Source organism: Lutra lutra, chromosome 10 (assembly GCF_902655055.1).
Source record: "Lutra lutra chromosome 10, mLutLut1.2, whole genome shotgun sequence".
Taxonomy (NCBI): Eukaryota; Metazoa; Chordata; class Mammalia; order Carnivora; family Mustelidae; genus Lutra; species Lutra lutra.
This window is the reverse complement of record NC_062287.1, coordinates 84511292-84535995: the sequence shown is the minus strand read 5'-3', so window position 1 is coordinate 84535995 and position 24704 is coordinate 84511292. Positions and strand designations below refer to the sequence as shown.

General features: G+C 34.1%; 1 protein-coding gene across 1 annotated transcript in view; it reads right to left on the bottom strand.

Annotated features, from left to right (window-relative positions):
• ELP4 (elongator acetyltransferase complex subunit 4) overlaps window positions 1–24704 on the bottom strand; it is a 253972-nt gene that overhangs the window by 173890 nt on the left and 55378 nt on the right. The window contains exons 4-5 of the mRNA XM_047692860.1: window positions 11596–11727; window positions 3841–3980 (exon numbers count right to left, since the gene is read on the bottom strand). Of these exons, the coding sequence (XP_047548816.1) occupies window positions 3841–3980; window positions 11596–11727 (272 nt within the window). The remainder of the gene's footprint in view (window positions 1–3840; window positions 3981–11595; window positions 11728–24704) is intronic.

Below are 24704 nucleotides of genomic sequence, written 5' to 3'. Positions count from 1 at the left end.
CTGCTTGAGAGGGAAGATAAAAATGGAAACAGGACAAATAATTACAGCGCAATACGCTAAATGTTCTGACAGAGTGTGAACAAAACCAAGTAGGAAAGTATGGAGGATCATAACTATAATTTGTCTAGGAAAATATTACAGAAGGCTCATACAGATGTTCCATTTAAGTGGTAAACAGACTTGGCAAAATAAGGAAAAGTAAAGACTTCTAAAATCTTAAGTAAAATTCTTATCTCCTTTCTTTTGATTTTCTCCTAGAAAGTCTCCTAAAAAGGTAACTAGTTCTTTCAGAATTCAGTTCATTGAATGTAATTAATACAAAACTTTTAGTTAATATAAGAAACTACTAGCCATTTTTAGGATATCTATGTAAAAATAAAATCTCAAATTTCAAAGAAACATATCAAAACAAAATCATTCTATTTACTACCATCTGTATATAAACTCAACATTGAAGATCTGTTCTATTAAAAAAAAGTAACCTTTTATAATATAGTGGGTTTATCAATTGGCTTGGGCTCCTGTAACAAAATGGCCACAGACTGAGTGGCTTAAACAACCAGAATTAATTCTATTCAATTTCAGGAGACTAGAAATCTAAGATCAAGGTGCTAGGAGGTTTGGTATCTGGTGAGAACTCTCCTGTTGGGTTACAGAGGGCCACTTTGTTGCTATGTGGCTCACATGGCCTTTCATGTACCTGTGCTCAAGGAAAGAGAAGGAACTGGATATTTCTCCCTCTTTCTAAGAACACCACCAATCCTATCTGACCAAGGTCCTAATGTCATGACTTCATCCAACTCTAATTCTCTCCCAAAGGCCTCATTTCCAAACACCATCACATTGGGCTTCAACCTATAAATTTGGGCAGGGGAAGCATTGGGCAGAACCATACATATTCAGTTTGAAACAGCAGGTTAAGCAGTGTGTTAGTAGATTTGTTAATAAATAAGAAAGCTGAGATACTATCAGTACCCTGAAGATCAGCATTATTTTCCTAAGGACAACAGAACTGTCCTTGCATACCTGTTAGCAAAGCTTAATTCAAAACAACACCAAAGTAAAAAAATCTTGGATTGCAGAATTATACTCAAAATCATTTTTCCTATCACTGTTCTGTAATTCAGATTATCTGATTTATGACAATGAAATATTGAAACAAAACCGTCTTGTAATATTAGAGTGATACTTCTCAGGTTTTTATAGCCAGACTTTAATTTGAAAGTTTAAATTGTATATACGAACATTCCTATAGGTATACCTGCTAACAATTTTAAATTAGTTAATGCAAATTTTAAATGACCTTCAGTTTTTTCTCACCATAAAAGAAACTATGTTTCAACAGTGCCTTTAGAATATATGAAATTATATACTATATGATAGTGAGACACGGCTATATCCTCTAGTCTTAATTACAGGAAAAGTATAGACAACTGTAAAGTTTAGCTTTATTGTTTTATAAATGAACTAGTAAAGTTCATTTTAATGAAAGGAGCACATGCTTTTCATGAATTAAATCTCACATGGTAAGTACTCATTTTCAAAATTAATTTAATTACATGTTTAAAGTTTAATTACATTTAATTAAGCATTTACGTTTTATATGAAATAAATGAATTATCAGTTAACTGCTATGAAATGAAATATTGCCTTGATAATTAAAATCTATAAATTTTCCTATTCTGTGCAAAACTGCTAGTTCTCAAAACACACTCTGAAAAAAGAAACATATTTTAAAAACTATAGGACTATATTTTCATGGCTGATCTAGGTGTACTTTTTTCTGGCCCCTGGCTTCATGTGCTACACATTTACTACAGCAGCAAATAGAGGCAGCCTGGCACAGAATAAAAAGTGGAGGTTTTGAAGACTTGGGTTTAGGTCAGAGACTGTCACTAACAGCCTGAGAAAGTGGGAAAGGTATTTAGTATCAGTCTCTGTCATCAAGCTCCTAAAAAAATGGAGGGTTGTGGAAGGATTAGATAAGATATCCCATCGTCAAATGCCTGGAACAGTGCCTGACATGGAACAGCTATTCAACAAATGTTCATTCCCTCTTTCTTTTAGTTAATGACTGAATGAACAAAAACCTTGTACTTTGGGGCTTAAAAGTTTTTTCTTAAAACATTTTATTAATTACAAAAGTAACACCACATTTTTTGGTTTACTTACATTATACTTAATGAATATTTTACATTCTTGTATTTCCTTAAGTACTCCATGAATGGAGGCAATGTAGTATTATAGCTAACACAGAATTTTGAGTTAGAAAGAACTGACTTTGAATTTGGGTTCCACCATTTACTGCTTGAGAAATCAAGAAGTTGTTTTCCAAGCCATAAAAGTATATGTACGTGTTTGGTTTAGGGAATGGCAAGAATTAATAGTATTGATATATTGATTAAAGTATAATCAGTATAATCATTCAAACTTAACAAAATATTAGTGATGTAAGTAGGACAAAAGGTATCCCTCTACCCTAATTTTTCACACAAGGATATTCATTTTCACTGAATTTAAGGGCATTTCCTAAGGTTAACAGTAGGATGGACAGTCAGAACTCAGATTTCTTTTTTTATTTCTTTATTAGCGCTCTTTCCTTCATAAGATAGGAAGGTAAAGGCAAAGGACAGCAATGTCTCTTGAAGCAGTAAAGCAAAAAGAGAGGGATCTGATTTGAGTTAATCCTGGTTCTGTCACTTAATAGTTGAGCCTCAAATAAATAACTTCTGTGAATTTCAGTATCTTCTTCTGGAAAATGGGAATATACACTTTGTTAAGGTTCATACAAGGATTGCACTAGGTAACCAATGTAATAGGTAGTGGAGTGACCAACACAGGCAGGAGTCATTCATTAATGGTTGGTGGTAACACTAAGACAACATCAAAGCACCACTTTCTGTAAGTCTCAAGCCATAGAATGGAGAAACCATAATGAAGTGAATATTTTTTATTTTCTGAAAGAGATTTAGTAACAATAAATAGGATAGTCTTCACTAAATTCTCAAGTAATTTTCCTGGAAAGAGACTCTATGGATTTTTAAGTCATTTCAGTTCACAATTTCCTGTCTATTAAATCTCCATGGAATACTCATCTCACTTTGAAAATAATGGTTTTACAAGATGAAAGAAAAGAGAGGTTACAACCTACTCCATGGATTACTTTCCTTGACTCAACAGCAGCCGGAATTGAAATTACATATTCTTAACACGATAAATTATTCAATGTCAAGTACTGTAATTTTCAGAGTTTTGCCTTAATAAAATTAGTTGCAGTATAAACATGTTGTGTTCGTTTAATATTTAAAACACTTCATTGTTAAACTCAAAAGATCCCTGAATTCTTTTAAGGTAACCTAAAAAAATACAGATTGTTATATTTACAGAATAATTTTACTAGAAGTAGAAAGCCTTAAGAAATAAAATATTGGAAGACAAACACTTTCTGTTTACTTTTTGATAGAACATGTACTGAAAAACAGCAGTACTTCATACCATTTTCACTGCTATTATTATCAATCAGTTGTATTTAGATATCTATCTGCATTTAGGGCTAAAAGACCTTGATATAAAAACTATTCCACATTTTCTTGAATATAAGAACAACAGGTATTATTCCTTTTCAAACTGTAAATTAAGAATAACGGCAATTCCAATAGGACCAGAAAAAGAAAACCACATATAAAGAAATAGTATGAAACATATGCACGATTACAGTTACATGTTATATAGAAAACATTTATTATTAGGATATGTACCTTTGGTTATGCATTATTTTAAAGAATGTGGTAAAAATGAATTCTGTTAACCTGTGAAATTAGAATGGAGTCATTAACTTACCATGGTTCTATAGTAAGAGTTGAAGATAATTTTTCTGGAAAGAAAAATCCATGCCATTTTGATGCCTCAATTAGTTCTTGTGGCATCCTTTTTGATGCATCATAATAGTGACCAAATCTTGAAGAAGATACTGGTCCAGACTGTTAAGAAAAGCCATATTGATTGTTAAAAAAAATTATTATTTTTTTAAAACTACAATGTATTTGAACTGCATTCAGCAAAATACTGATATCTCTGCGCATTTTAATGCTGATAGGAAGAGCTGGTATACACAGACTTAATAAATTTCAAAGAAGCATACAACTTTTATTATTTTAAATGATGACTTAGAAATCAACCTTTTCCTCTCCCATGTTTCTCTGCTGCTGGTGGTTCCCTAAATTTGATAAGAATTCAAATACCTCTTTGTTTTTCTTACTGTAAATCTTCCCAAATTAAAAAAAAATTTAATATACATGTATTAATTGTTTTTTAAAGGTTACTGGTTTCAATGACAAATTAAATATGGAATTGCTAAGAACTAATGAAAACTTAAGTCAATGAAATCATTGGTGAGGGGCCCAAAAGAAACTAGCTATTTAAATATATTAAACTGAGCATCATTTAAAAATTAAATTCTCAAAAAAAAAAAAATTAAATTCTCACAAGACAGTGTGTATATATATTCAACATTTCTTACAAATTTAAAATTAAACTAATAGTATAAAATATATTGGAGTACTCCCATTAGGAACAAGGCATGTGCTAAAGAGGGAGAAGGCATACAAATAATATTAGATAAACCAGAAACCTGACATAATCATTAGTTCATAGATACTTCGTCTTTTGTTCTATTACCTATTTCTCCAACAAATCATCTTTCTCATAAGAAACTCTAGTAGCTATTGATGCTGAATTTATTTACACAGGATAGTAAAGGCCTAGTAACAGAACATTCTCATGATACTGCTTTGAATGGACTCTGTGCTGATTCAACACATTAGAAATATATATACCTCTGTCCAAAGTTGAACTACTAACAGATTGGCAATAATTTCTAATAGTTTCTAATCTAAATTTACATAATTTTCACTGTCCTGAATACTACAGACAAATTTCAGAACATTCAACAAAACAGATAATCTGCAGATAATTTGCAGAAACTGAAGAACTATATGGAGTGAGTTCTTAATTTATTTTACTAAGTAACTGCCAACTTTGTAATTTAGATAAAGACATTTCCTTGACACTAGATCTTTGAATTTTAAGATTTAAAAGATTAATATTCTTAAATTGGATGCCTACCAACATCAAATTATACAGTAACAAAGAATAAAAAAATTAAGTCAATAGAAACATTACTCTCAGATTTAGAGTCTGTGGGCTTGGCATTTATTTTCTAGGTAAAATGACTAATCACCCCTCCATAAGATACTGTTTGTTGTCATTAATGAAAGAGACCAATCAGCTCAACCTAATATTTTCAATACAATATATATACAAGTATGGTTCCTAAAACATGATTTATCTATTTACCATGGCAGTATTAACAAATTATGAAACATTAAAGTACGTTTCTAAAAAATGGGGTAAAGTTTTTAAATATAAAGTTATTAGTATAAAGCAATTTAAACAAGGTCTGTTCTTTGGCCTATAATCTATTCTTTATCCGGATTATAGTTCAGAATGTTTTTACTGCAATCTCTGCTAGAGCTCATCTTTTTATTGTGTAAGTCCAAGCCCCCTTAATGTTTTAGAAAGGCCTTGACTAACTGAACTTTGATCTGATGTCTTCATTGAGAAAAACTCCAGGTTGCCCATTTCAGATGCAAATCCTCCTAAGGCCCAATAGAATTTAGTAAAGACAAGCAAAAAAGAAGAAACAAGAAGTTTCCAGGATCCTCTTTGAGAATCCTGGGGCACACTGGTGTCCTTAATCCACGCTGCTCCATGGATTAAGGTAGGTGATAACCTTTCCTGATTCAAAAGAATAAGCAGAGTGCCTACAAACTGGGTGGAGACCAGGATTTGGTAATAATAAAACACCATGCAATAAAAGCTTGGTCTATGTCAGAAGCCTCTGAAAAGGCCTCAATGTACCACATTCCCAGGCCTAGTAGGGAAGCTTGCAAAAGCCTACCTGAATCAAATAAGCATGAATAATCTATTTTAGCAGACTGGCCATGGGGAGAGAGAAAGAAAGAGACTTTTCGCTTCTTTTAAGTTTGAGTTAATAAATTTATTAGTGCACTGAAGGTTCTTGAAGTCTTGGGCACTAAGAGAAATATGCTAAATTGCCAAGAAGCAAAGTATGCTTTTTAAGTTGCCGTCTCTATTACTGTTTCTAATTATAATATTAATGTGATAGAAATCTCAGATTTGGGATGAATCAAGGCAGAAAATTGATTTCATGCTGTGACAGTTTACATATAAAACACAAATAATTCATTAAAATATAAGAATAAAATTTGGAAGATTTTCGTTACAATTAACTTATTATTTTTTTTTAGAAATTAGGATTAAATATGGCAACTAAAATATTCACAAAGTAGACATTAAAAATTTTATTAATGATGAAAAGCTTTAATCCTTCAATAAAAATGAAACTGGAAAAATAAATATACCCTTACAGGAAAAAAAATTTTGTACCCAAACACAAAGCATTAAAATATAATCAGATTTTTAAAAATACTGTGAAATCTTTTGAGGCTTATAAAACAGACTTCAAATATTTCCTCTGAAAAATGATAACTAATGCTTTAAGTCTGATAATACTCTAAGAAAAAATATCAACTCCACAAAAAAAGATGCATTAAATAAATCAACATGTCATCAATAATGAGTCAGTTTTACTCAATTTAATAAGAACATGTTGCTTTAGTTTTATATTATGAAAACTTCTATTTCACAGTTATAGACTAACCTTTACTTTTGTCAACTGTGGAACAGAGAATAATGGAATGGTTCAGTAAAAATGTATTATGATACAGAAAAATTAACTCTGATGGGGGACCAGAAGGAACACAGAAAAATAAAATAATACCATCCCTCACCTCCAGTATGTTAGAAAGAAACAAAACTTTCAGACAAAAGCTGCACACCAAATAAACAGTCTAAATAAGACATTTTCTTATTACTGTTATCATTTCTTGTTTCTCAGTATGGCATAACAGAAAGCAAGAACCCAAATGGTTAACTAACCACTTTGAGCCTCAGTTCAACCACCCATAACAACTATTTTGTTAGGCTGTTGTGAGAACCTAATGCAACACTGGCAATGAATATTTTGTAATTGTAAAGCACTACCTAAATGATATTAATTATTGTATCATGATTCACTAGAGAATCAGATCTATCACTATCCTTTGTAAATACATTACCTCATTTGAAAAATGGTATTTGTTGTCACCTGCAATATGCACACATCAATCAGAAGGATTATTATGGCTGAACCACTAAGAAAGCCAAAGTGTAATGAGGATTTAATATAATAAAGACTTAATACATACCCTAAGTGCTGGAACCATCGTAGGCTTTGGTAATAGAACTATATAATATTGAAGAAATTAGGTCTCAGCATATGTTGTAAGCTACCAATTCGTGGGGTGAAAGGGAATAGGATTTGATGATTGGATAGGGGGAAAAAAAAAGCAGACCTACCTAAGAGAGAGAATCAAAATCACAGGTCAAGGGAAGGGGGCCTTCTTAAAATTACACACCCCTCCAACTGGAAGCAGCACTGTTCTATCCTTTACTGAGCTACAATTACTGACTTAGGTGTGCATATTCTTACCCTTTTTTGTATTCCCCAAGTGGGGAACTGGTGGCAACTTATAGTAAAACTTATAGTAAAAGCTATCTCTGATAAATGACATAGCTAGCTTCAGACTACTTATTTAATCTTTAGTCATAAGAGTTTTAACAATATTTTGTCCCAGGTAGGACACAGAAAACCCAGGGTTTTTTTGTTGTTTTTAAACTAGTAATGGCAAAGTAAAATCTGGATTTATAAAGTACATGATAGCTGAAGGCTATCAGTCTTGGCAAATCCTCATGTATAAAATTTTTGTGACAGGAAAATATACATGCTGGTGACATTTCGAGGAAAGCAAAGAAGTCATAAGATTCTATTTTTGTCAACTGGAAAGAACTCACTTATAAATACTAATAAATTTAAAAATCTAACCATGGACAGTACATTCAAAATAAGCTATTATTTTATTTGTCTTAATGTAACTTAACTCAGTTTTGCTACTATATAATTCATTCATTCACACTGAAAAAAATAAAATTTAAAAAAATTATTCATTCATTCACATTATCATCAATAACTATTGAGCACCCACTATTTGCCAGTAAAGCAAGAGATTTGAAGTCACTCTCTTTCATTGAGCTCACAGCCGAGTAGGAGAAGATAGATGATATTATCTGGTAGATGACCATAAGTGCCCTGAAGAAAAATAAGACAGTGAGATGACAGAGAGAGAGAGTGGTTTTACTTTTTTATGGAGAGTGAGAAAAGAATACATTCCTGATTAAATGATATTTTAATGGAGAACTCAAGAAAATGGGAGAGTAAGTCATCTCAGAAAGATCATTGTGAGAAGAACACAATTTTTAAAACACACTGTATACTTTGAAAACTGATCACGGGGTTTATGTGTTAATATGTGACCACTGAGGAGTTTACTTCCATAGATGAAATCAAAACAACTGCAGGCACACCACACTCTAAAATGAAGAATGGAATAAGGACTACTGACTTATATATAAAGGGGGCAGGAATAGCACTCGTAATTATAATATATAAAGAAACAATACAAGAAACAAAGAACTTTTGCGCCAACTTTAAACAGATTTTTTAACAAGCAGTAAAAAACGAAAGACTTAAAGTTTCAGTTATTTGCATCTTCACTGGCAATTTCACCTGAAGAATGTTAGTGACCAATGAGAAAACTAAAACATAGCTGAGGTTAGCATAAAAATAAAGTAAATGTAAGATGTGAGTGATTTATATAGCCTACAACTGGTCTGGTATATTGTCTCTGAAAGAAAGCTAAATTTAACTTAGAACTTTTGTTCTTTATTGACTCTTTCAGAACAAACCAATAGAAAAATAAGAATGTAGTCATCCTTTATAAAAGAGTCACAATTAAGCTTAGGAATTTAAATGAAATTATCAGCTCAAAGACATGAATGAAGTTCTTTGCCATTATGGTTCTCACGGGCTAGTCCTACATTCCTTGTCTGTTTTAATCTCTATCACTCTACTGACATTTCCCTAAACAGAATAATTCCATTTATCTGGCCTCTTATATCCAGTTCTCCTTCACATCCAAGCTATGCCTACAAAAACTGACTACAGAGCTCCCCTGTATTTTTTAATACGCATGTAATGGTATTCTACTGTACACAAATACTGTAATTTACTTAACCAAGTGCTTACTGATGGTCACTTAGTTTATTTCCAATCCTGTTATTAAAAATATGCTAAATAAATAGATCATATGTTTGTTTTACATATGAGTAAATAGATTCATAATGTAAATAAAAGGATCAAAGGGTAAATGTTTTTTGTAATTCTAAAGTATCTACCAAACGCCCTCCACAGAAATTGTACTATTTATATTTCCACCAGCAAAGTAAGAGAAAGTACTAGTTTTTCCACACCATTGCTAATTTAGTGTCTCACCAAACATTTTAGGTTATTGACAACTTGTTAAGAGAAAACCGGCAGGTCAATGCAGATTTTTTAAAGATTTTTTTAAAGATTTTATTTATTTGTTTGACAAAGAGAGAGAGGGAGAGAGCACATGCAGGGGGAGCAGCAGAGAGAGAAGCTCCCTGCTCAGGGGTGGTCCCAATGTGGGGCTTGATCCCAGGACCCTGGGACCACGACCTGAGCCCCTGAGCCAAAAACAGAAGCTTAACCAACTGAGCCACCCAGAAGCCCCTGGTCAGTGCAGTGTTAATTTGCATTTCTCTTATTGTAACTGAAATTGGGCATCTGCATTTGTATGTTTAAGGGACAGCTAAATTTCCTTCACATATATCCGCCCATTTTTCTAAAAAATTGGGTTGGGATATGGACATTGGGGAGGGTAAGTGCTATGGTAAGCGCTGTGAATTACAGATCTGTACCCCTGAAACAAATAATCTATTATATGTTAATAAAAAAAATTAGGTTGGTAGGTTATTCCTTATTCATTTTAGAAGTTCTTTGTATATAAGGAAAATTTATTCCTTATTCTATCAGTTGTGAATATCCTTCATCTGTAGTTTTTTCACAGTCATTTAAATCAAGCTTAAAAATCTTATTATTCAAATAGCTTTCCCATCTAAATTAGAACAATTTTATACCATATTTTACACTTAATACACAGGCAATACTCAATATTTGCTGGCTGTATAAACACATAAATACATTTATCACACATCAAATATTTATTGAGTACTGGGCATTAACATAGATACTGGAGATATGAGAGAAAATAAAACAGATTCTCTGCCTTCATAGAGAATTCTGTCTGATGGAGAAAAGAGTTATACCAACAATTACATATAAAATAATGTTAGAAGTGCTTAAAAATACATGAAGTGCTATGGACACAAAAATAAGAAATTAGGAAATTATGTATGGAAAACTGTCCGAGTAGTAAGTAATATTTGCATTTGGGGAAGGCTGAGTTGGTGAATAAGAAAGTAAAAAGCATTACCAGCAGAAATATAAGCAATTTATAAGGAATAACTCTCATAGGACAGATGGATATAGTATTTTATATTCACACAGGAGGAGACTAAAAGGTAGGCTTGGGTTAGGTTGTATAGATCTTATATACAATCTCAAGAAGTTTGTATTTCATATTGCAGGCTTATAATGACAAATAGGTTTCGTCTCACATACTAACTCTCACATATTAGCTGGTAGTGACCACCCAGAATACTGCAGAGAATTCTAAGGCGTTGTCTAGGCTTGGCAGAAGGGTTTTATGAATGACAGTCTGCCATGCATTTAGAAGGAGGCAGTGGAAACAATATACCAAATTAGGCATTTACAGTTAAGGAGTGTTACGAACATATCTGTCCTTGGGGAAGGTATGAGTGATGTCAATGTAGAAGACAAAAGGGTAGGCTATGGGTATTGTGTCTTATTCAGATTAGAATTTCTCTCTTTTCTACCAATATGATGTCTGGTAGACATTAAAGTGTTCTGAAAGGTGAATAAGTAAATAATCAAATAAAGGAGCTAATAAATGAACAGGGCCTTCACCAAGAGCAGAGTTCATAATCTTTAATGAGCAGATTTACTGACATTCGTTTTCACAGAAATCTTCACTTTATTTTCTGTCTCTTAGTCTATCCCGGACAGATGAGGTTATCAGACAGCTGAGTTCGAAAATACAATGATAGAAAATGTATAGGAATAAAAATAGTAATTCCAAGGGACTACCAGTTATGCTGATTATTTATAGGTAACCAAACTGGACAGAAATAGCTTAATGAGCTCCTTACTCTGGGTTGCAATCCTAGAATAAAAGATTCTATATGGAAATTATGGAAGAAATGAAATCTACTTTGGTAAAAATATTTTTTTGCCATAATTTTATTTTTTAAGAAATGTCATCTTGATAAAATACAAATAAAATATCTAGTTATTTAAATAAGAAAATATACATTGTAGTACATTTAAAGAATGAAAGGTATACTACAAAAAATTCTATAAAATGAAAACAAATAGATTTGCAAATTTTAGAGATAGTTTGTATGTTGACTTGCCTCCATCTTGGGTAATAACTGGTAACGCCAAGCTATTTTCATCTTAATGTTAGAGTCTGGTGTTTTATGATTACATACATCTTCATCAAAATCTTTTTTACAATTATCATCAAGTAATGGTGCAGGAAGTTCCTAAGAAAACAGAATGACACATTATTGAACATCTGTGACTAAAAAATGCGACAGTTTTCTTAAATCATATTAGCAATCCTAGAACTTTCCAAGACCTTGATGCCTGAAAACTGATCGAAGCATAGTCACAACAATATGGCTATTTCTAAAACAGAGGAAAATCGTATATATAATAGTGTGAATGAACTAGAATTTAAAGAAAAGTATTCAAATTTTTATACTATCAAAAACCAAATGCTACTGCAACAAGAGGTATGATCTTTTATATGTATATGTGTATGTATGTGTACACACACACACACAGACACACACACACGCATAAAGCAAAGCCCGGAATTAGCATTTATGTATTACATGTAATTACTGTTATGTCTCCTGCTAGGTAAAAATAAGCATGTGTGCAATCTGTTTACTGGTATGTAATACTAGAATTGAAAAAACTCATTCACCTAAATAATTGGTGAAGTTACAGCAATAAGACATTTATTTTGCCCTTATCAAATATTAGTTTTGTACCTGCAAGCCTATGTCTCTTCTTTTAACAATGAAAATGGAATTTAAAATCTCATTAAGTAAAGAGACACTGAAGTCCAATTTTATCTTTCCTTTTTTGGAAGCTGATCCAGAGAGTAGCTATAAAAAACACACGGGATACGCACGCGTGTCCATGTGCACGTGCGTTTGTGTGTGGGTGTGTGTAGAGGAATTACAGAAATAATGCAAAGAAAAAGTACCTAAGTTTCTTGGAGAAGGAAAGCACATATAATAGTTGCCTTTTTATATTAGCAAAAATCATGAAGATAATGTAGGGTGCTGCCTTAGTAAACATAATCTTGTGCTATGACATAAATTAGTCTAAACTGCAACTTTTACTTTGCAAAATCAAATTTATTTATGTTTAGAATCAAGTCAAATAATCAGCTGGAAAACACATTAACCATCATATATTTTAGTTATCTACTAAAAGACCTCCAAACAGAACAACAGTTCTGGGGATGTGGGTGGCTCAGTGGGTTAGAGCCTCTGTCTTCGACTCAGGTCATGATCCCAGGGTTCTGGGATGGAGCCCAGAATCATCATTGGGCTCTCTGCTCAACAGGGAGCCTGCTCCCCGACCCGGCCACCTCTCTGCCTACATGTGATCTCTGTCAAATAAATAAGTAAAATCTTAAAAAATAAAAAGTTTAATTTATGCTGGTATTAGAAACTAGTTATATCATTTAAACTCTGATTCCATCATTCCCAGCAAAGCCTTACTACCTTACAAAATATAAATGTTTTCATATTTGTTTCATATTTGTGAGGCATATGGTACAATACAGTATAGTGGTTATGAGTATGAATTCTACAACCAGATTGTTTAGGTCTAAATCTTGACTTTACACACTGTGTAACAGCTGTGTCTATGGTTACCCTGACCACTTATTGGACCTCTCCAGGTCTCTACTCATTATCTGAAATATAGAGATAACAGCATTCATCTCATTGGGTTTTTGTTGGGAATAAATGAGTAAAAAATGTGAAATGCAAAGAACGGTGCTTGCTGCATATTAAGCACTTAATAAACATCTGATTATAAGAATTTAGTCAAATAATTGCCTAAACCTACTACCCAGAGCCACATATTTTGAGTTGACAATAGTAGGCAATGTACTGATTGTTGCATCATTATATTGTACACCTAAAATGAATGTAACACTGCGTAATAACTATACTTGAATTTTTTTTAAAAAGTAAATATCCAGTGCAGAATGCAGAAAACAGGAACCCAACAGTTTTCCTGAGTTGAAGAGATAAAGCCAGGAGTTGAAGGAGGCCATGTGGCAAAGTACAGGGGGAAGAAAGAGCACAGAGAGAGCGAGCTCCAGAGATCTGTAGAGGCAACTTTTTTTTTTTTTTAAGATTTATTATTTGTCAGAGAGAGAGAGCGAGCGAGCGAGCGAGCATGCAGAAGCAGTGGGAGCAGCAGGCAGAGGGAGAAGCAGGCTCCCCACTGAGCAAGGAATCTGATCTGGGACTTGATCCCAGGACCCTGGGAATATGACCTGAGCTGAAGGTGGATGCTTAACTGACTAAGCCACCCAGTCTTCCCTGTGGAGGCATTTCTTGAGTACTGAAAAGCATATGGACATAAGGAAACTATCCACAACTGGTGAGAGAACTACTCAAAAGGAGCAAGGTCAACAATTTCTGCAGCTCACACAGAACGAGAAAAAGTCCATGGTCTTACTGACGGGAGTGAAGAAACCTTGTAATTCATGGAGTATTAAGTAGTGAGGCAAAATCAACCCTAGAAAAAAAGCTGCTCTGATTCCAACTGATGAAGCTTAAGAGCAAGACTCACAGTAATCAAATTGCTCCCAAGTAACTTTACTGAACCCCAGAAATAAACTCAAGAATGTTTGTAGGACTCCACATGTTAAAATTCACAATATCTGGAGCCAATAAAAAAATACCAGGCACGAAAAAGAACAGGAGAATATGACCCATAATAAGGAGATGCAGCAATGATACGAATATAGTTAGACTAAGACAAAAATCAATTATAATTAAAGCCTATGTGTTCAATAAAGTTTGAGCACATAGAGATAGGAAAGATACATTGTTAAAAGACCAAAATGAACCTCTAGAGATGAACACTCCAACATGTGAAATTTTTAAAACACACTGCACAGAAGGAACAGCAGATTAGATGTCGCAGGAAAAAAGATTAATGAGCCTCAAGACATAGCAATAGAAATTTTAAAAAATTATACCTATGACAAAGGTATAAAATTTTAAAAAATTATAAAATCAAATTTCCCTGCAATAATCATTAAGTAAACAACATTCCCAGCATAAAGTTATGTATATACATGGATATGCTAGACAAAATACTTCCATAAAAATAGTAGGCATTAAAATACTATTAATATTTGAAAAATTAACATTTTACTTTATAAAACAAAATGAAGTAAAATTGAAAGAACTGTTGAACTGATCAATGATTCTTTACTTTGAAACATATTATTTCCTGACACATTCTCTTCTAAAAATAGAAATGTGATTATGAAGCACATTAAGATGTTAGAGTCACTAAGGTCATTTTTATGAGTTTCAGTTTTTGATGAAATCAGTTTCTCTTTCCTTCTCTCCTATAAAAAATGAGGAAATTAGCATGTAGCGCTTCTTCCCAGGCCCAAGTTTAGTTTTTTCTCCCGATGAGAGAGAAGCAGGTATACTGCTGAGCAAGGAGGCCGACGTGGGACCTGATCCCAGGACCTTGGGATCATAACCTGAGCTGAAGGCAGATGCTTAAACTACTGAGCCACCCAGGTGTCCCCTCACTTACTGTTTTAATTTCATTTCTCTAACTGCACTGTGACTACTGCAAACCTGTTTAATATTGAGTAATATTATTTAAATCAATTCATATATTTTTAAAATATTTTATTTATTTATTTGAGAGAGAGACAGTGAGAGAGAGCATGAGCGAGGAGAAGGTCAAAGAGAGAAGCAGACTCCCCACGGAGCTGGGAGCCCAATGCAGGACTCGATCCCGAGACTCCAGGATCATGACCTGAGCCAAAGGCAGTGGTCCAACCAACTGAGCCACCCAGGCATCCCTCAATTCATATTTTTAATTCTGCAATTATCCTTTTATCTACTCATGCTTTTCTTAAATTTCATTTTAATGATATTTTATTGAATTCCTTTTTTTTTTCTATTTAGAACCCATGTTCTTATCTCTTCTATAAATCTTTTCTGAAGAAATTTCTGTTCTTGGGTTATGTTTTCTTCCAGACTGAGTGTTTCCCTCTAGCTAAAGTTTGAGAGCTGAGTATTTTGCTATTCACCTATTTTTCTGTACCTTCATGTTAGAAGAGTTTAGGCAAAATTAAATGCTATCTTCATTAGAAGACCTGGACTTTTTATTTTCTTAGGAGATTTCATAAAATGCCAACTATTTGTGTTCACATTAGTTGGTTCAGTGAGTATTTTGTTTTCATTTAGGGAATGATACACTACTAGGTTTTAGATTATATACCCAATTCAGTGTTGCTGAACATTTGCTTTAGTTTGAGACCATCAGCCCTAATTATCTTTTTAAGATTACAATAATTCTTTGGTTTCTGGGTGTGAGGATGAAGAACGTTGAATGGTGACTTTTATTTGGACACAGCCTTTATAATTTATGGCATCGGGCTAGACCCTGACTCTTGTTCTATTCAGTAAAACTGAATTTTTGGAATATTTGAAATTACTTTTTGTTTGGTAATGTATGACAGTCTATGATACAAATTTAGTACCCCCAAGCCCCAATATTCAGTAGTTCTTAAGTAATTTTTTTTTCTAAAGATTTTATTTATTTGATAGAGATCACAAGTAGGCAGAGAGGCAGGCAGAGAGAGAGGAGGAAGCAGGCTCCCTGTTGAGCAGAGAGCCCGACGCGGGGCTCGATCCCAGGACCCTGAGATCATGACCTGAGCCAAAGGCAGAGGCTTAACCCACTGAGCCACCCAGGCGTCCCAGTTCTTAAGTAATCTTAAGGAAATTTTCAAACAGAAATAGAGTGGGGAAATATACACCCACAACCTTGCCATAAGAGAACTAATTGAAAATTCTGTTTAGAACATTTCAAACATATAAAAACTGTCTTCATAATATATTGGTTGATGGGCATCATTTTACAACTAAATTAAATCTGTACATTATAAATTATTTTAAAGTAAATTATTTTAAATGATTGGTTCTCAATTATTTTTCTGCCTTTACATATTTGCAAAAATGTAATTCCATATATATATATATATATATGCATTTATACATATTTATTTCATCAAAAAAACAATATATATATATATATATATATATATATATATATATATATATTTATTTATTTTAGAGAGAGAATGCATGGGGGTTAGGGGTAGAGAGTGACACAGAGAGAGTATCCCAAGCAGGCCCCGCACATATCCTGAGTTAGGACTCAATCACAGAACCCTGAGATCACGACCTGAGCTGAAACCAAGAGTCAGACAGTTGACCAGCTGTGCCACCCACACATCCCCCATCAATATTTCTTATTGTCTTGTGGGGCAAAAGATAAAATCTCTGTAATGTTAAAAAAAAAGTTTGAGGAGTCTGATGTTCTTAAGCTTTTCTCCTGCTTCACAGCCTTATCCTCAGGATGAAGAACCACTAATTTTATTTCTGAAATGAGGAAATAAGTAAAAACTTAAATAAAATGTTATAAAACATTAAATTTAATGAATATATAGCTACCTTACAAAATCTATTTATTTTAGACATGTGTAATTGTTTTAAAATTGCCTTTTCTGCATTAAAAATACTAGATACCAATGAATACATCTGAATTAATTTTATTAATCAGTTTTTAAAAAATTTTTAGCTTTTTATTTTTAATTTTTTTGTAAGTTGGCTCCACGCTCAGTGTGGAGCCCAAATGGGGGCTTGAACTCACAACCCATAAGATCAAGATCTGAGCTGAGATCAAGAGCTGGACACTCAACTGACTGAGCCACCCAGGTGCCCTTATTAACAGTTATTAAGATAGAGAATTATTTACAAAAACCACTGGTCTACAATTATGTTAGTCAATAAGTAGCCCCAATCCATATGTGGCTATTTAAATTTAAGTTTTTATTAATTAAGCAAAATGATAAATTCGGTGCCTCAACTGCCATATAGCTCAATAGTCAGTTGTAGCTAATAGCTACTCTGTTGTGTGGTGCAGGCAGAGAACATTCCAATATCAGAGAATTGGAGAAAACTTTATTGGTTAGTGCAGGTCTAGAAAATGTGAAAATGTATTTATTTATTCATCTAACAATTTAAACTGTTTACTGTGTAACCATCAATGACACACTTTACAGTTATATCAACTAAGATTTTAAAGAAACATCACAACTTAGTTGTTTAAAATTAAAACCAAGAGACATTTCAGTACCTAAAATAGTTGTATGCCTCCCTGTCCTTCCTACACTCTCTTTTATCTTATATCAACTACAAAAAACATTTTAAACACTAGTTTTTTCACTATATTCTTTCAACTTAGAAAAACTGTACCCTAGAGAGATGAGTCACATAGGTGATGGGGATTAGGAAATGCATTTGTTGTGATGAGCACTGGGTGATGTATGGAAGTGGGGGGATCGCTATACTGTACACCTGAAACTAACATACCCCTGTATGTTAAGTAACAGGACTTAAAATAAAAACTTTAAAGAAAGAAACGTCTCTTCGCCATAAAAAAAAAAAAGTATACAACTATCCCTTTAAAAATCAATACGGACTGGACAGCAATTGATTTTAAAAGTGGTAAATGTTCAACAAATAAAGTTGTAAGATAAAGAAACATATAAAATAGTAAACAATTACCTATTAACCTACCACCTAAGAATAATAACTCTGAATATGAATATTTCACGTATTTCCCTCCAGGCTTTTAAAAATATATATACACCTTTTACAAAATGCATGCTGCCTGTTAGGCATATGATAATGTATATTATTTGTATTCTACATTTTAAAAAAAGATTTATTTATTTGAGAAAGAGTGAGAGCACTTGGTGGGGAGGTACAGAGGGAGAGGGAGAGAGAAACTTAAGCAGATTCTGAGCTGAGTGTGACGCTTGAACCAAGGCTGGATCTTAATGATCCTGAGATCATGACCTGAACAGAAACCAAGAGTCAGATGCTTAACCAACTGTGACACCCAGGCACCTCTGTATTTTACATTTTTAACATAGTATTGTGAGCACTCCCACATTTCAAAAATAAGATTTTCAATGGCTATATATTAAATTGTATGACTTAATTAAAATTCAGTTTATTATTTCCTTACTGTTGGACCTTTCCGTTGTTTGCAATCTGAGAATGTTTATAACATAAGGCCTTGCATCTCAAATTAGTATTTTTCTATGGGATATATAAAACACATAGAAATAATAAAGAATAATATAATAAACACATATATCCCAGTTTCTACCACTTGGCTTTAACAAATTCTAGTAACTGGTATACTTGCAGAAAAGACCAGTAATTTTAGCAAGCAAGGAGGAACACTCGTGTGTGTCAAAGGAGAAGGACTGGTTGAAAATCTTTAAAAACAAAAGATCTCTAAGATCCCCTATTTTCTACTAAAAGCCAGGATACAACTCCTCCCCAACTGTGTAAGAGATATGGATAGGTCACATCAGACAAACTGGAAGTAGAAACACGGCAGAGGGCAGCGGTGACACATCATGTTAGAGACAGGGTAACTTTGCAAATCTTCATACAGAAGCGTGAGATACCCCCAGAACCCCCAACACGTGCATATAGTTGGTTCCCCCTGCTAGGCTCTGACAAGGCCAGAAGACATTCTTAAGCAGAACAGGCTGGAGATCAGGAGATTAAAGGAATCCTCCCTGGAGAAATTGACAAAATTTAGGGAAAAGGCCTTTAGAGAGATACCTCTAGCTAAATTTATAGTAAATCTATCAGATCACAAGTTATGCGCCGAAATACACAGTACTTTCCAACTAGCCTTCTAGTCCCTTACTCTTCAATATTAAAAGACAGCCAAAAATTATCAGATATTTGAAATAAACATCTAATATGGAATTCAAAGACCAAGACAAATGAGCAGGAAACAATGCCACAAACAGATAAAAACTTCAAAAAGAATAAAAAGTAGTATCTGTTATACGAGATGGTGTGTAAAAAACACTTCAGTAAAAGGAAACAATAAGAAAAAAAACCTGAGCTTGTGGAAACTGCAAATGTACTAGGAGATTAAAAAAAAAGATCTGGAAGTTCTAGAAGATAAAGTTGGTCAATCACTCAGAATAAAGGTACAATAACAATAATAATGACAGCCATGTTAAAAAAAAAATGATAGCTAACATTTTAAAGCACTTTCCACTCCCAGGCACTATTCTACCTACTTTATACAACTAACATACTTAATCTATAAACAATCTTAAGAAGTAAGCAAGCACTATTAATAAGACCATTTTATAGATGAAGATATTGGAGCATAAAGGTTAAACTGTTAAAGATCACAAAGTAAGTCAATGGCAAAACAAGGATTTGTAATGGACAATCTTATTTTATCACTGTCTCTCTCTCTCTTTTTAAAAATATTTATTTACTTTAGAGAGAGAGAGAGAATGTGGGGGAAGGGACAAAGGGAGAGGGAGAGAGAATCCTTAAGTAGGCTTCCCACTGAGCACGGAGCCCAACACAGGGCTTCACCCCAGGACACAGAGATTATGACCTAAGCAGAAATCAAGAGTCTTGGCCGCTTAATCAACTGAGCCACCCAGGTACCCCATCACGCAGTTTCTTAACCATTATGCTATATGACCTCCTAAAAAGATAGAAAATGAGAGAGAAAAGAAAATATTTAGAGAATTAGTCCAGGAGGTTGACACCATAAAAGGATTTCTTAGAGAAACAGAGATAATAGAGGAAAATGTCAAAGAAATAATCTAAGAGAAATTTCCAGAAATAAAAAAATGGGAGATAAAGATTTAAAATCCTGATTATTCATGAATGAAATCCTGATTATTTCATGAATGAAAACAGACATATACTAAAGCATAGAATTCTGATACTTCAGAAAAAGAGGGAAAAAGGAAAACAACTGAAAAGCTTCCAGGATCTGGACTTTTCAGAAGAGAAGTTGTTTTTCAGTCTACAATTCTATATTTGACTGAAGTAATGTTAAATTTGAGAGTGAAATTAAGACAAATTCGGACGTGCAATGTTTAAAGTCTCTACCACCTCACACCTCTATCTCCTCACTCTCAAGTCACTAGAGGATGTACTCCATTACCAGCAAAGTCAGAGCAGTTGTTAGGATGATGAAGGAGAGTGCCAGAGTAATAACTGTCTACAGAACAAGCAGTCCAGCTGGAGGAGAAGGATGGAGCAGTCTAGGAAGGGGACGCTTAAACACATTAAGAGTCATCTACAAGTCAGGAATAGTCCTCCACAGGAACTAAATGGGCCAGCACCTTGATCTTGGACTTCCCAGACTCCAGAATTATAAGAAAATAAATTTCAACAGTTTAAGCCAGGCTACAGTATTCTCGTTCTGTTATGGTAGCTTAAGATTACTAAAACAGATTTTGGCACAAAAATGTGGTTCTGTTGTAACAAGATGTTGAAGTGACTTTGAAATTGGGTAATGGATAGAGGCTGAAAGAGTTCTGAGATGCAGGCTAGAATATGGATGTTAAGGGAGAAATAAGAAACATATAACTAGAAACTAGAGGACAGGCACTCCTTGTTACAAAGTAGCAAAGAATTTGGCTGAACTGTGTTCTAGTATTCTGTGGAAGGTACAACTTGTGAGCAATAAAACTAAGTATTTAGCTGAGATTTCTTTTTTTTTAGAATTTATATTCAATTAGCCGACATGTAGTATACATCATTAGTTTCAGATGTAGTGTTCAATAATTCATCAGTTGTGTGTAACACCCAGTGCTCATCACATCACATGCCCTCCTTAATGCCCATCACCCAATTACCCCCTCCCCTCACCCTTCTCCCCTCCAGCAACCCTCAGTTTGTTTCCTATAGTTTAGGGTCTCTTATGGTTTTTCTCCCTCTCTGATGACTTCCTATTCAGGCTTACAGTAAAATGCAAAAGGAGATGAATTAAACAAGGAATTATTAAGCAAAAAGAACCAGAACTTGAAAATTCAGAAAATTCTCAGCCCATTATATTATAAAAAATGAAAAAGCTTGTTCTAAAGAGACACTAAGGGTATGGCTGAACAACCATTTGATAAAGAGATCCTGGGTATGACTCATGGACTTACCCAGTCATCTCAGCACAAGCCAGGAATAGAGCTATTCTACCAGCAGAAACACTGCCAGTTTGAACTACAGACAAAGCAGGATGGGATTAAGGGAGGTAGTTAGACTTCTTGGATTTTATAGGCTTGTCCACTGAACAATTTGGCTTCAAGCCTGAGCTATCCTGCAAAAAAGAAGGGAAGAAAAGATCCCAAAGGTGATTAAGAGATGATCAGGCTGCAGCTCCTACCACAGGCTCAGAGTCATCAACCTGGGGTGGGGCATGGCTGCCTCAATCTTGGTTTCAAAGGGTGAGACTGCAGCAGCCCAGCCAAATCATGTGGGTGGTGTCCTGCCCAGCTGAAGGGGTATGATGCTGTTACCCCAATGGGCCTAGAAGGTACAACATACAACCAAAGAACTTTATTCATGAACCTTAAGACCTAATGGAATTTACCTGGCTAAATTTTGGACTTGCTTAGAATCTATCACTCCTTCCTTCTTTCTGATTTCTCCCTTTTGGAATGAGAATGTCTATCTATGCCTGTTTTAACAATTTTTTTTTTTTAAGATTTTATTTATTTATTTGACAGAGAGAGATCACAAGTAGACGGAGAGGCAGGCAGAGAGAGAGAGAGAGAGGGAAGCAGGCTCCCTGCTGAGCAGAGAGCCCGATGCGGGACTCGATCCCAGGACCCCGAGATCATGACCTGAGCCGAAGGCAGCGGCTTAACCCACTGAGCCACCCAGGCGCCCTATCTATGCCTGTTTTATATTGTACTTAAAAGCCCATAATTTGTCTGGTTTGACAGGTTTACAGGTTAAACAACTAGAGTAGAATTTTGCCTCAGAATGAACCACGTGTCAAGTCTTATCCATACCTGATTTAGATGACAGATTAGACTTTAGACTTATAGTTGATGATGGAATGAGCTAAGACTTTGGGGCTATTAGGCTGGAAGGATGTGAATTTGAGGGGGAGGACAAAAACATTCAGTTGCATAAGATAGTTTCTGGCACACAGTAGGCATTCAGTAAATGTTTGATGGAGAAAGAAATGATGGCTAGCAAATCTCTATTTTCAATTATTCCCCAAATTTCTGGGCCCAGAGATTTACCTGCTTTCTCGATATTCTATTTGAATGTTCGACTGCATGTCAAACTCAAACTATACTTAATCAGGCTATCATCTTTCATTCTTTTCTCCCTTTCTCTCAGCTCCTCCACCCTTACTTTCACACAATTATTTTCTCATTCATTCCAGACTTGCTAATTCATTTCTTGGCTTCTGGCAGAATGTATCCATAGAACTCTCAGTTAACTCTTTAAATTGCTCACAAAGAAGATATAACTTTATATGTATTTATAACAAAGATATAACTTTGAACTTTATTTCATATTATTGTCTTACAAAGTGGACAATGTGTGCTTACTCAGGAAGTCCTAAGATTTCTGCCTCCAAGTCTAGGACTGCTGTTTCCTTTGCTTAAAATGGTAACTTGTATATTTGGATATCCAATAAAATTTATTTGATAGAAATGAAAGTATAATTTATCTTAGCAGTGGCTACATACTCTCATTAAAAACAAAATTTTCTTTAAAATAACATAAAATGAACAAAAGGAAATAAGTTCATAACAATATAGTGAGGAGACAATATGAGCAAACCACACACCAATGAATTTGATGATAGCAACAGAAACTATCAAAAACAAAGGACAGGGGGGCACCTGGGTGGCTCAGTCAGTTAAGTGGCTGCCTTCTGCTCAGGTCATGATCCCAGGGTACTGGGATCGAGTCCCGAATCAGGCTCCCTGTTCAGTGGGGAGTCTGCTTCTCCCTCTGCCTGCCCTTCCTCCTCCACCTCCCCCTGCTCATGCACACTCTCTCTATGTCAAATAAATAAATCTTTAAAAAAAAAAAAGGGACAGAGGGAAAAAATAACTGGAGAAGAAAAAGAATAATTCTAGCCAACTTTTTCATATAAACTAATAAGCTGAATTTAAAATTTATATGGAAATGCAAAAGCTATATAATAGACATAACAACTAAGCAAAGGAAGAAAGCGGGAGGACTTAAAAATACCTGATTTTAAGACATTATAAAAACAGAATGATGAAGTTCATGTACGATAGATACCTGGGTCAATGAACAGAAACAAAAGTTGAAAAGAGACCCACATTTTTATTTGATATTCTACATAAATGCCAAGGCAATTCAATAGGGAAAGAATGATAACAAATTCTCAGAAAACAATGAAGGAGAAAACTTCAGTGATTTGGGGTTATCCTAGGAGTCAGAAAATTGGCTTGTGGGCCTGTTTTTGGATATAAAGTTTTATTGGAATTTGCTTAAGAATTGTTTATGGCTGCTTGATAGCAGAATCAAGTAATTATGACAGAAACCATACAGTCTCTACAAAGCCAAAAATATTTGCTATCTAGCCCTTTAAAGAAAAGTTTGCAAATATTTCTTAAATAGGACAAAAATATACCATGAAATATAAAATAAAAAATTGAGGCACTGGAGTTCATAAAAGTAAAAACATTAATGCTTTTCAAAAGATACTGCTAAGAAAGAGGCAAGCCATAGGTTGGAAAAAAATATTTGCCAAATATTTGATATAGGATTTGTATCCAGAATATAAAAACAACACTTATAAATCAATGATAAAAATACAGTCATATAAAAAATGGATAAGAATTGAATAGACACTTCATCCAAAGATACATGGGTGGCAAACAAACACATGAAAAGATGCTCAACACCATTAGTGATTAGTAAAATGCAAATTAAAAGCACAATGAGATATCACTGTACATACACTTGAATTGTTAAAATAAAATTTAAAACATGACAACACCAAATGTTAAAAAGGAAAGCGGCAATTGGAATTCTTATACACTCCTGATAGGAATGCAAAATTGCGGGGCACCTGGGTGGCTCAGTGGGTTAAGCCTCCGCCTTCGGCTCAGGTCATGATCTCAGGGTCCTGAGATTGAGCCCCACATCCAGTTCTCTGCTCAGTGGGGAGCCTGCTTCCTCCTCTCTCTCTCTGCCTGCCTCTCTGCTTACTTATGATCTCTCTCTGTCAAAAAAAAAAAAAAAAATCTTTAAAAAAAAATTAAAAAAAAAGGAATGCAAAATTGCAAAGCAGCTTTAGAAAAGTTTGGAAATTTCCTTAA